This window comes from Crocodylus siamensis, chromosome 1 (genome assembly GCF_052110815.1).
Source record: "Crocodylus siamensis isolate JL-2025a chromosome 1, ASM5211081v1, whole genome shotgun sequence".
Taxonomy (NCBI): Eukaryota; Metazoa; Chordata; order Crocodylia; family Crocodylidae; genus Crocodylus; species Crocodylus siamensis.
The window spans coordinates 26624242-26637528 of NC_143395.1; the positions used below are offsets into that span (position 1 = coordinate 26624242).

A 13287-nucleotide genomic window follows, 5' to 3' on the forward strand; every position below is an offset into this window, starting at 1 on the left:
TGTTTGTTGGGGGGGTTGGGAGGGAGGGGCAGAGAAGGGGAAGGAAGCTTGTTTTTAAACAAAGTCAGATTCCCAAACATTTTTATCCCTTTTAGACACAGGAAGTCAAAATGAACAATTAGATTAGACATATCTCTTAACTTTGGCTATTGAAGGAAAGGAAAGAAAAGCTGGAATGAATGAAAATAAAACAAATCTTTGTCAAAAGGAAGGTCTTGGCAGATCAGCAGTCAAACCAAACTCTCAACAGTTTTCAGACACAATCTACAAATAATGCATGCTTTTATCTTGGATTCAATTCACTTCATAGTAGCAATAAGAGGGTTTAGAAAACTGCTGGCAATATGCTAAAACATCTTTTTCAAATACTAATTCTGTAGTCTACAGGAAGAACACAATCTGTTATTTGATATTTGTTAGTGAAACTTCATAATATCACCCCTGACACTAAGCCCAGTTTATCAGATTCATGGAGGGTAAGGCCAGAAGAGGCCAACAGAGCATCTAGTTTGACCCTTTGTATATTGCAGACCATTCATTATCATCCAATTAGCACTGTTGTCCCAACCCAATTTTGGTCAGCCTCATGTGTACCACCACTGCAGCAATGCGTTTGAAAAGATGCAAATGACTAGAACTTTTACAGAAGTAAAAACCCCAAACAAATAATGATCCCCCAACACGAAAGTCAGCAACAGTGACTCAGAATGAACGTGTGGATAGTTATGCCAATATAATCTATACCCCTTCTCAAATGGGAATAGCTATACCAGAGGAAAGTACTTTTATAATGTCATAAAACTGCAACCACACTAGGGTCAGTAAACATACCAGTATAGTTAGACAGGTGTCAAGCATATAGCCCATGGACCAGATCCAGCCTGTGGAACTGCTCCCTCTGGCCTGCTGGGCTACTGATGAGCCAGGGCACTTGGGGTTGGGGCTAGTGGTGGGTAGGGCTTGTTGCAGAATCTGGGAGCCTGGTGGATATGGACCTCAGGTGGCAGGGGGCAAGTGAAGGCTGTGTCAACACAGCCTTCACTTGCTCTGTGGCCGTTTGCACCGTGACTGCCATGGCAAGCAGTTGCCTGGCTTGCCATAGAAGTTGTCATTGCCATGATGGCTGTGGCTGGCCCCATGAATCTGACCTACTGAGGAACCCTGTAGTTGGATCCAGCCAGGACAAAAGGTGAGCCTGACACGCCCAGGTTACAGCAATACATCATCTATTTAGAGACAAGGCCCCATAGAACAATTCAGACAAAAACCCTGCAATAGAGATCTTACAGTCAAGACATTAGATAAAAAAAGCAGTAAGTAAAGTTAACAGCAACAGATGGTAGGACAGGAGTTACAATAAGACTGCACAATTATATTAGCCTCAATACTGTGTAGTTGCTCATTTCTTGGAAGCAACTTCGGAGTACAAAAATAATTGTGTGCCTAAATTAAAGCATGAAAACCACTCAAGGTCTGTGGATACAGATGTCTAAATATGCAATTTATCTACATTGTGTGTTAAAATGAATGGATGCATTTTCATTTTTTTCCACAAATATTCTAATAGGTATAGAAAATGGAGAACAAAGAATTACTTTGAAGGCTATAGCAGATTGTGAAATATTATAGTTTCTCTGTAACACACTTCTAAACTATAACAAAATATTAAATAATGGCATTGCAGAATGCAGAAAAATGCATCCTGTAACAAATTTACACCCAAGATATAGCTGGGAACTTCCAATCAATACTTAAACAAATCATGACTCTTGAAACAAGCACATTCAATTATGAGCTGAGCAGAATTAAAATGGCAATTGTGATGAACTGCTAGTGCTCTAAAAGTAGTTCACATTGAAGACTCGGCAACTCAAAAGCAAGCACTCGTTTTCAGAATTACTGGTCAAAAAAAGGTTTGCATGACAGAGAAAAAATCATCAGAAATCATTCAGAGTGCAAAGTAAGGGCAACAAGATGACCACAGAGAAGTGTTGAAATACTTGACTTGGTTTTCAGATTAATTACAATTCATCTAAAAAGTGTTATTTTCCACTACTTAAGTTTTGGTCTTTAGTAATTTCACACTTCCACTCTTTAACAGAATCCTTGCAAGAAGACAAGATTGAAATGTCAAAAGTGCAAACCACCCACTCAGAACAAAAAAAGGTTTTTTTTTCTTGTCAAACATACTAGGAAACAACTTCTGAAACCTTCTTCTTACATTAGGTGCCCCTTCCCCACCACTGTATGCAGGCTTCCCTGCTGCATCATGCACTCAGGGACCTACCTGCTGCACTGCATACTGTCCCCTCTTTACTGTTGGTCCCTGTAACACCAGGTGCCTGCATGCCCTGACTCACTATTACCTTCCTGGATGCAAGCTCCCCTCAATGCATCATGCCACTCATGCACCCCAGGCTGCACTATGGGGCAAGCCAGGCAGGGAGGAAAAAGGGACAGTTGGAAGAAGGGGAGACTGGAGCCCACCCAGCTGCTGCTGCAGCTGGAGCAATGGAGCGAGTGGCAGCTGAGTAGAAGCCAGAGGGCTGCAATTTAACCCCATGGGCCACCAGTTGGACAGCTCTACTATACATGCATGTGCTCCTTTTTTTCCCTTCTGCAGTAATTAACTTGAACAAACCAACTTTCAGTGCTTTCTTAAAAGCTATTGGCATACTGTGAAGGTGCTTAGGGATTTGTTTTAAAATAGTGACCACACTAGAGTGTTGTAAGTGTCCATGTTACTTTGCACACTAAAATGTTAGAGATGTGAAGATACATACCTAAGATCAAAAGGAGTTCCTGAGCTCGACCCAAGGCAAAGACGGGAATAAGACCTCTGCCACCCCTATTTACAATATCATGGACGGTGTTACAGAATCTTGCCTCTCGTTCTTCACGTTTTTCATGAATATGGGTACCATAGGTGGATTCCTAGGTGGTAAAGTACATGTAGAGCTATAATTAGTGGCCCAAACTCTGTTACACTCTGCTCCTCTAAAATTATCAAAATACTGACAGCATATGTTCATGTTATCCTATCAAACCAAAATTCTTACTTGCAGCTGAATATTTCTATTCTAGGGTCATATATATGAATCTTACATAATACTGCAAAATTGGAAAAACAAACCTAGAAGCTGCTGTTGGAAAAGACTGGCCTTGGAGGCAGCAAAGAGAAGTGATGAGCTTTTTGACAATCCCATTCATTGGTTCGATTTTAAATGCTGATTTTCAAACCAAAAGGAAACACTCACCCCAAAACATTTAGCAAACAGAGACACTCTTGACTCTAACAGACAAAACCACAAGAGACTCAAAATTGGTAAGGCAAGTCCAGCACCAAAGCATCGGTTATAGCAGGAATAGGCAACCTTTTTTGGCTGGAGTGCCAAAACCCCCCGCAATGCCTACCCTGGAAGGTGCCAGAGTGCTGGCATGCCAGAAAAACAAAATGAGGGTAGAGGGTACATGGCAGGATGCCCTGCTTGTGCCCCTTGCCCCCCACCCAAAGCTCCTGCCCCCCAGCCCTGCTCATGGCTCTTGCCCCCAAGCCCTGCTTCCCCTTGCCCTCCACCCAAAGCCCTTGCCCCCGTACCCCTGCTGCCCCTTGCCTCCCACCCAAAGCCCTTGCCCCTCACTCCTGCTGCCCCCTTGCCCCGCACCCAAAGTCCCTGCCCCCCAGCCTGGACTCTGTGACTGTCAGCAGCTACCCAGAACCTAAGCCAGCAGCAAACATCTGCTGCCTCTCCACCCCTGCCCCAGCTGCTTCCCAGTCCCAGCCCCAGCCCCAGCCCTGGGCTCCAGGGAGGCAGCACATACTGGCAATGCTCCCTGCTGTGCTACCCTCTCCGCTTCTGTAAAGCAGCGTTGGAACCCAGCTCACCAGGGCACAGTGGAGGGTGCAGAAAGCTGCCTGCTCTGAGCTCTCTGCTGCCCTGCCACACTTCCCCTATGTGCACAGGAGCAGCGTGGGCATCAGCGCAGAGTTATGCCCCTCGCTGCTGCCCCCACCTGCAGGGGAAGCGTGGCAGGGCAGCAGAGAGCTCGGAGCAGGCAGCTTTCTGCACCCCTGCTATGTCCTGCTGCGCCGGGTTATAACACTGCTTTGCTGAAGCGGTGAGGGCAGGACAGCGGGGCTCAGGGCCGGGCTGGAGAGGCAGCAGATGTTTGCAGCTGGCCCGGGTTCTGGGTGGCTGCCAACAGCCACAGAGCCTGGGCTGCTTGCAGCAGGGCTTCCATGGAAGCAGCCCAGGCTCCCTGCTGTGATGAGCTCGTCCTCCTGCTCAGTGCAAAGAAATATGATGTCATTGGGATAACGGAGACCTGGTGGGACTCCACCCATGACTGGACCACGGGTATAGAGGGCTATACCCTGTACAGGAGGGATCGTGTTGACAAAAGGGGTGGGGGTGTAGCTCTCTATGTGAAGGAAAGCTACATGTCCCTGCAAGCTGATGTTGGCGACCGGCATGGACAGCTAGAGACCCTCTGGGTAAAAATTCGTGGGGAATTCGGCACAGGGGACACAACGGTGGGAGTCTACTACAGACCTCCCACTCAAAGTCCCGAGCTTGACCAGGAGTTCGCCCGGGAACTGACTGAGGCCGCTTGCTCCAGGACCTTGGTTGTCATGGGTGACTTCAATTACCCGGACATCTCGTGGGAAGATCACTCAGCTAAATCTGAGCGGGCACAAAGCTTTCTCTCATGCGTGGATGACCTCTACCTGACTCAAGAAGCCTATGGGCCAACGAGAGGCAAAGCGCTGCTCGACCTGGTACTGGCTACGGGGGATGACCTAATCGGCGACCTAGTAATTGATGGGAAGTTGGGTGACAGCGACCACGAGCTGATCACCTTCACCATCCGCTGTAAAGCTGGAAAGTCAGTCAGCAACACAGAAGTCCTTGACTTCAGAAAAGTTGACTTTGACAAGCTCAAGAGGCTAGTCGGTCAGGCCCTCAGGGACCATGACCCCAGGGAGTTGGGAGTTCAAGAAGAGTGGTTGCTTCTCAAGGAAGCGATCCTCAGTGCACAAGCTAAATCTATTCCAACACGGAGGAAAGGCAGCAAGAAGGCACAGCAGCCCCCCTGGCTCTCCAGGGACCTAGCGGACCTACTGTGGCTAAAAAGGAAAGCCTACAAAGGATGGAGGACGGGATTCATCTCCGAGGAGGATTACTCCGCACTGGTCCGGTCCTGCAGGGACCAAGCCAGGAAAGCCAAGGCTGCAACTGAACTCCAACTAGCTTCAGGCATCAAGGACAACAAAAAGTCCTTTTTCAGATATGTGGGGAGCCGGAGGAAAAGCAAGGGCAATGTTGGACCCCTGCTAAACCAGATGGGGCAACTGACAACTGATGCCCAGGAAAAAGCCAACCTATTAAATAGGTACTTTGTGTCAGTCTTTCATCAGTCACACGGGATGCCCATGCCTGCTATGGGACAGGGAAATCTGGGTGAGGGGGATCCCCTACCCTCCATCAATGCTGACCTCGTGAAGGAACACCTTGAGAAGCTGGATACCTTCAAGTCAGCTGGCCCTGACAACCTGCAACCCAGGGTACTCAAAGAGCTGGCGAGCATCATAGCCCAGCCCCTGACACGGATCTTTGAAAACTCCTGGTGCTCTGGTGTAGTGCCCGAAGACTGGTAGAAGGCCAATGTGGTGCTGATCTTCAAGAAAGGGAGGAGAGTGGATCTGGCTAACTACAGGCCCATTAGCCTGACTTCTATCCTGGGGAAGATCTTAGAAAAGTTTATTAAGGAGGCCATCCTTGATGGACTGGCCCAGGCTAACATTCTAAGGGATAGCCAGCACGGGTTTGTTGCGGGTAGGTCTTGTTTGACCAATCTCATTTCCTTCTATGACCAGGTGACCTATCACCTGGACAAGGGAGAAGAGATTGATGTCATATATCTTGACTTCAAAAAAGCCTTTGATCTGGTATTCCACGATCACCTCTTGGCCAAACTGCCCAGTTGTGGCTTTGGCTCCACCACGATCCGCCGGCTGGGAAATTGGCTTCGTGGTCGGACCCAGAGGGTTGTGATTGATGGCAGTCACTCATCGTGGTGCCCTGTGACCAGTGGGGTCCCTCAAGGCTCTGTCCTGGGACCCATACTGTTCAACATCTTCATTAACGATGTGGACATTGGAGTCAGGAACGGACTGGCCAAGTTTGCCGATGACACCAAACTTTGAGGCAAAGCATCCACGCCAGAAGATAGGCAGGTGATCCAGGCTGACCTGGACAAGCTCAGCAAATGGGCAGACAAGAACCTCATGGTGTTTAACACTGAAAAATGCAAGGTTCTCCACCTTGGGAGGAAAAACCCGCAGCACCTTTATAGGCTCGGCAGTGCTACGTTGGTTAGCACTACAGAAGAAAAAGACTTGGGGGTCATCATTGACCACAAGATGAACATGAGCCTGCAATGCGATGCTGTGGCTAGTAAAGCGACCAAAACTCTGGCTTGCATCCATAGATGCTTCTCGAGCAAATCCCGGGACGTCATTCTCCCCTTGTACTCGGCCTTGGTGAGGCCGCAGTTGGAGTACTGCGTCCAGTTTTGGGCTCCACAATGTGGAGAAACTTGAGAGAGTCCAGAGGAGAGCCACGCGCATGATCAGAGGTCAGGAAAACAGATCTTACGATGACAGGCTGAGAGCCGTGGGACTCTTTAGCCTGCAAAAGCACAGGCTCAGGGGTGATCTGATGGACACCTATAAGTTTATCAGGGGTGACCACCAGGATCTGGGGGAACGTCTGTTCACCAGAGCACCCCAAGGGATGACGAGGTCGAACGGTCACAAACTCCTGCAAGACCGTTTCAGGCTGGACAGAAGGAAGAATTTCTTTACTGTCCGAGCCCCCAAGGTCTGGAACAGTCTGCCAGCGGAGGTGGTTCAAGCACCTACATTGAACACCTTCAAGAGTAAATTGGATGCTTATCTTGCTGGGATCCTATGACCCCAGCTGACTTCCTGCCCTTTGGGCAGGGGGCTGGACTCGATGATCTCCCGAGGTCCCTTCCAGCCCTAATGTCTATGAAAATCTATGAAATCTGTCAGCAGCTACCCAGAGCTGGGGCCGGCTGCAGCCAGGAGGCTGCAAATAGCTGCTGCCTCCCCAGCCCCAATACATGCCAAGGAAAATGGCATTGCGTGCCATGCTCGGCATGTGTGCCAGGGGTTGCTGACCCCCGATTTACAGTTAGTATTTCCCAGATTTCAGCCTTTGGCAGCCAATGGACCTGCATCACAGCAAATCCTAAGTGTAGCTGGGCAAAGCCACTATTCATCTTGCTTGAAACTAAATAAAAAACTAGCAATAAAAATAATGCCTCTGACTAAATCAGGCGTTGTACAAGTGCAACCAACAGTGGCAGGCCAGAAGTGGCTGAAATTATTGTAAATCCACACCATAATGTTTCAGTCTGATGTTTATATTGGCCCAGTGCTCCACTATGCTGATGCAGGCAGCACTATGATCTAGAGATTATCTCTTATAGAGAAGACACAAAAAGATCATGCCCATTTATACCCATTAAAGACTTCTCAATATTTTTTTGTGAGGAAAATGACATTAACTTGTTATGCTGCTCACATTCACCCCACAGCTTCAAGACAAGAAGTGACATTCTTCACTAGTCTTATTTTTGATCTAGGATGCTTGTCCTAATTGGTGGTGTAGTTGAGGGTTGCAGAGAGGTTAGAGAAGTGACTACATCATGTTTTGTACAATGTTTGTCATTGCCTGGGCTAAAACATTAGGCAGAATTCAGTACATGCTTAATTTGTGTTATGGGTCCAGCATGCTACTACTTAAAAGCCAGTGCCACAGTGGGCCCTCTTCTGTGTGGACACCCCAGGACATATTATGCTTTGATACTGAACAACACAAAATGCCATTTTACGGAATGGTGATGTGCAAGTTATTTTTAAGATGGCACAAATTTTAATGCGTTAAAAATTACATTATGCACCACTTTCAAATAAAGAAACTTGAGGAAAAACAACTTAGGAGGAAACTATCAAGATGTGTGAATACCCTGTAGCCTGGACTAATAGGACTTAATACAAGTTGCTAGTTATATGTCACCTTTAAGTTTCCTCTTTCATTTTGATATTAATCTTACAACTTAAGTAACACCCACCCTCCCCTTCTAGATAAACCTACATGCTTATATACAGAAACTGCTGTGCAAAACTTACAATTATAAGAATGTCAGGTTTAATGGTAGGAATCTCAGCTGCCATGAGGTGTCTGTCTTCCTGTCTTGAGAAATCACCTGTATATAAAAGCTGTGACAGTGAAAGAGAAACAATTCACCTATGATCAGAATAACGGTCAGCAAATACTTACGAATTTGCCTTGTATAGATGTGTTTAATATGTTAGCAAAAATAATATTTATGGATTGTACCTCTCTCTCTCTCTCTATATATATATATATATCTTTAATCAAAATCACTAGTAAGATTTCAATTACTAACATTTTTGGTAATTCTTTTCTGTGTTAAGAGTGACGTTTTCAGGTTTTTACACCTGTAAACACACACATTAGATGTTTTGTCCACAAGGACAAACTCAGACTGCATTTGAGAATATAATAAATAAAGCAACAAAAGCTAACATTTTCTGTTACCTATATAAATCTGGTTCTACTCGAGAAAGCTGCACACACATCTTTAAAAAGCATCTGATAATTTTAAACACTTTCACTATAGTCTTGATGCTCTTCTCCAGTACATTACTGCTCATCTCATCTTACCTTAAAGTCAGCTAATTTTCTTGTGCATGCCCAAGCAGGTACTTTTAAAACACACAGACTCTTAACTGTGATCTGCACCTTAACCAGAGTAAATGACCTCATTCTGATTTCAGAAGTCTACATGTTATGTGCCCAACCACCACGCTTTTCAAGAGCATAAATAAAATAAAACTGATTCTCAAAAGCTTGAATAAGAACACAGATAGCTAGCAGCAGCAAAGATAAGTGGTTTCTGTATAACTATAGCTGATATAGCTATATCAGTGACGGAGCTTACACCAGTAGTCGGCAACATTTTCTGGCAGCAGGCAGGAACGGCCCACCTTTGGAGGTAGCCAGTGCTGAAGTCTGGCCACTGTTTCTGTACACCACCTGGCTGCAGCACAACACAGAAAGTTCCCCACTGCTCAGCTGCAGTGTAGTGCAGCACAATGTGGCCCAGTTGAAGCCCGTGCAACTGAACATCAGTAAAGCACCAGCTCTGTGGGCCAGATCCAGCCTGTTGCCTATATCGTGTGTTTCAGAAGAAAGCAAAGAACATAATAGGCAGGAGGAAATGGGTCACGTGAGAGATAAGATGCACAAAAAGGGAAAAAGTTTCTTCCCGTCTGCAGCTGCTAATAAGCAGAACAACTCATAACTCTAACTTGTATCCTAGTTGTTGTAGTTACACAGCCTTACCCATACACAGGCTTTATCTTTTTAAAAAAATCTTCTCAAGCATTCATGGGACAAATCAAATCCTAACAGAAAAATGACTTTGTGAACCACCACCTAGTTCAGGACCACATTTCTTCATCCTGTAGTAAAAACTTAGTGCACCTCAGGCATATTTCAGTGGAGGAATGGTGATTTCCCTATTAAGATACTGAATTGGGACTCATGAAACCAATGTTCAACATCGGCCTCTGCCCCAGGCTGTTCTATAACTTCAGAGAAGTGACTTGGTTGCTCTGTACCTAAAAACAGGGATAAGAATATTTTCCTACCTCACAAGGGTGTTGTGAGGATAAATTCATTAACATGAGGCACTCAGATACTATGGTGACGAGGGTCATTTAAGTACCTAGACAGACAAACAAGGTAAAATAGCATTAGGAAACTATTTATGTATTCAGTTGCCTTTTCATAGATGTGAGCTCCTGGAATCAAGCCAGCATCAACTGCTCACCCAGCTCTCAGTAGGCTAGTTTGGAGATTCTTGTATTGTTATTATACACCTAAGTCAGAAACTTAAAGGTACACTTCTTGTAATTACCCAACATACACTATCTCATTTTGACATAACTGCGATCACTAACCCATTATAATTGACAAATAATAGTTCTAAGATTATGTGTCTCCTTCTGTGTCCCATTGGATTCCAACTGACAACAGCACTGAGCACCTGACTATACCTCATCTTGTGTCTTGGACAGTTTTCAGTACATTGCTGGCACTTAACCAATAAGAAATACCATGTGCCAAAGACCCGTATGCAGCTTTCCACTCTATACTGATAAGTACCTTTACACCAGCTATTTCAATCATAAACATAGCTGCTCCTAGAACATGGCCTGCATGGTAACACCAGAACTTGATTCCTGCCACCTCTTTTACTTCATGGAAGTTGATGGTTTCAATTTTGTCCATGCTTTCTTCCAGATCTGTCTCTGTATATAGCATATCATCTGCCGATATATTGCTGTATAAAAACAAAGTGTCTGAGCATCAGCCAGTTTCACGCATTTACTTTATACAAAAATTGAAGACATTTTTTGTGAATAGATTTAGAAGTAGAATGCTTTAAGGTGAAATTTAAGAGAGCAGAGAAAGAAAGTACAAAGGTGAGAGTGTAAGAAGGAAAGAAAGACATGTTTAGGTAAAAGACCTGAATGAAACAGATGAGAGAAGAGAGATAAGAACATATATGTATTTATTTATTTATCTATGCCACCCTCCCCAAAAGAAACTCATGGTGACTTACAATAAAGCAAGTTGTAAAAACAGGAGAAGATAAATGCTAAGGTAGTTTCCCAGACCACACCCCAAAACTTAACTCCATCTGCTAAAAGACTACCTAAATAAAGTTTTGCAACACTTCCAAAAGATAACCTGGCTCGACTCTGATGGGGTCAGGGAGAAGGGAGTTCCAAAGCCAAAAAGCGACTACTAAGAGCAACCTCCCATACATTTTCACCAAACAAACTTGGTACACAGATGGTACTTGCAGAAGGTTGCTCTTGACTGACCATAGGGATTGTGATGGAATTAAAGGAACAAGGTGGGAGTTCCTTAGTTTTGCAGGACTCAGGCCTTTTAAGGCTTTACAGGTCAAGCCCAGCACCTTAAACTGCACATGGACTGGTGCTGGAAATAACTGCAGGCAGGAGCAGGGTTCCTATTTGGACCAAAAACTGAAGGTTTTACATGCTGTATTTATTTGAATGCAAGACAAGACTTCCCCCACCTACTCAGTCTAGGGAGAAAGGAAGGTGGGGCATAGGGGAGCAAGGGGGAAAAAGTAGGTAAATCAGTTTGAGAGAGGGACGGAAATGGATGTTTCATTAACTTTTAGAAGTGTAGGAAATTGACATAAAATATTCCTTTCTATGTTTGGAACCCAGACATTGTTAGGGCCTAGGGACCCCAAAGTTAAACTGACTAGCAAATGACTGGTCTACTGTTATGGTTAGAACCTTTGGAAAAGCACAAATGAAAGAAAACAACCAGTTAAAAGAAGATTAGAGTCCCTTTTTTTTGGTTTTAAACCCCAAGATATTATTAGTATTATAAGTGAGCTCAGCAAGAAATTTAGATATGTAAATGTTTAGGTTGGCACTGTAAAGACCTAAAAGAATGCACCCAAAGTCCCTAAATCACTGTATTATTTCACATACACTTTCCCCATTGGGCATGCTAATAATAATTAAAAAAACACAAACCAGGTCAACTTACCTAACTTTCACATAATCTGAAAGAAGCCACCTGTAAATAGCTTTTGTAGCATGAGTCATAAATGTCCTTCCTTTAAAACTTGTTTTTTGCAAAAACCATGGTAGAGCCCCACAGTGATCTAAATGGAAACTTCAAACAACAGTATAAAGCCAGTCAATATGCTAATGTTGTAGAATGCATGTGGCATACAATTCACTATTTTGCTGTATTAATACAAAAATCACAAATTCAAGACATGTAAAAACTGCAATATCAAGATTACCCAGGCCATATTGCTAAACTTCTATATTCAGAAATATGAGACTTATAAAGAAAGATGGAATTTCACGTTATGCATTTACTGAAGGCATTTTACCAAAACAAGCTTATAATTTTTTACGCAAGAGGCAAGAATTGTTGTGGGTGATCTCTTTTATTCAATTTTTATATTTATTTAAAAAAAGGACTGATAGTGGATATAGAAAAAATATACATACCACACACATAGGGAGGAATATAAAATAAATGTAGCTGTGGTGATTGTAAAAGTGGTATGCAGGCCACCATATATGAAGAGGTAAACTACTAGACTGTATTTTCAGTAGCACACTAGATAAGTGTTTTGCCACATCTACACAAATACAGACAGGGGAATGATTTTTTAAGGAATCATTAAAGAATCACTGAGAAGTTTTGCAATCTCCACCCCTGGAAATTTTCAAGAACAGGTTCGAGAGGCTGGGATAGTATGGGGGGGAGGGCTGGACTACATGACCTCATGAGGTCCCTTCCAGCCCTACTTACCTATGATTTCAACTGTGCTACAGTGCTAATTTGAATGGCTCTTGAGATACAAGTGTAAGAAATACATAATGTATTTGGGTGAATGTCCCTAGAACCACTGTACCAAATGCTAGTATTTAAAACATGGGTAGTTCATGGAAAGTTAATTGGTTTCATAAAGCTGGCTCCTTTCTCAGTGGTAGCTACTATTATGGGCCTGAGCCAACCTCCATTTAAGTGTGTATAAGCCTTTCCACTGATTGCTGGTGCAAGATACAACTTCCATTAAAACTAAAAATGCAAACAATAATTTTCCTAAAACTTGTTTTCTACATGAAGAACAGCTGAAGTTGCCATTGTAAAGATACGTAGTGTTATATGATTACAAGCAGGAAACATGAGCCAAAGTTGTAATAGGGATGGATAAAAGTTTGATATTAAGACCCAGTTCACATAATAAAAAGATACTGTCACCCCATGTGCTTTCTCCCAGTGTCGGAGCCTACATTACATCGACCCTCTAAAAAGCACTAATTCTTGTTCAAAGTGCAACTTACTGACTAATTAAGAGAAGATCAATCTCAGCAGGATCTATCAAGTCAATGTAAGGAAGGGCATCCATTCCTTCTAGACCAGGGTGGATTCCACAATCAAGCTGAAAAGTGATGAAAAATAACTGAAACTCTTAACAGAAAACTACATATAAAGAGAATCATGCAGTTTAATTTACAAACTAAGTTACTAAATTTAACTTAGTTACAAATGATTTGTGACCTTCAGTATCATGTAGGAAAAGTTAATTTTGTTT

The 13287-nt window shown here is 43.7% G+C and overlaps 1 protein-coding gene across 1 annotated transcript in view; it reads right to left on the minus strand.

Annotated features, from left to right (window-relative positions):
* CPSF3 (cleavage and polyadenylation specific factor 3) overlaps positions 1 to 13287 on the minus strand; it is a 39462-nt gene that overhangs the window by 18135 nt on the left and 8040 nt on the right. Inside the window, exons 3-7 of the mRNA XM_090032383.1 lie at positions 13037 to 13134; positions 11718 to 11846; positions 10287 to 10464; positions 8222 to 8311; positions 2784 to 2934 (exon numbers count right to left, since the gene is read on the minus strand). Coding sequence (XP_089888509.1) covers positions 2784 to 2934; positions 8222 to 8311; positions 10287 to 10464; positions 11718 to 11846; positions 13037 to 13134 — 646 coding nt within the window. The remainder of the gene's footprint in view (positions 1 to 2783; positions 2935 to 8221; positions 8312 to 10286; positions 10465 to 11717; positions 11847 to 13036; positions 13135 to 13287) is intronic.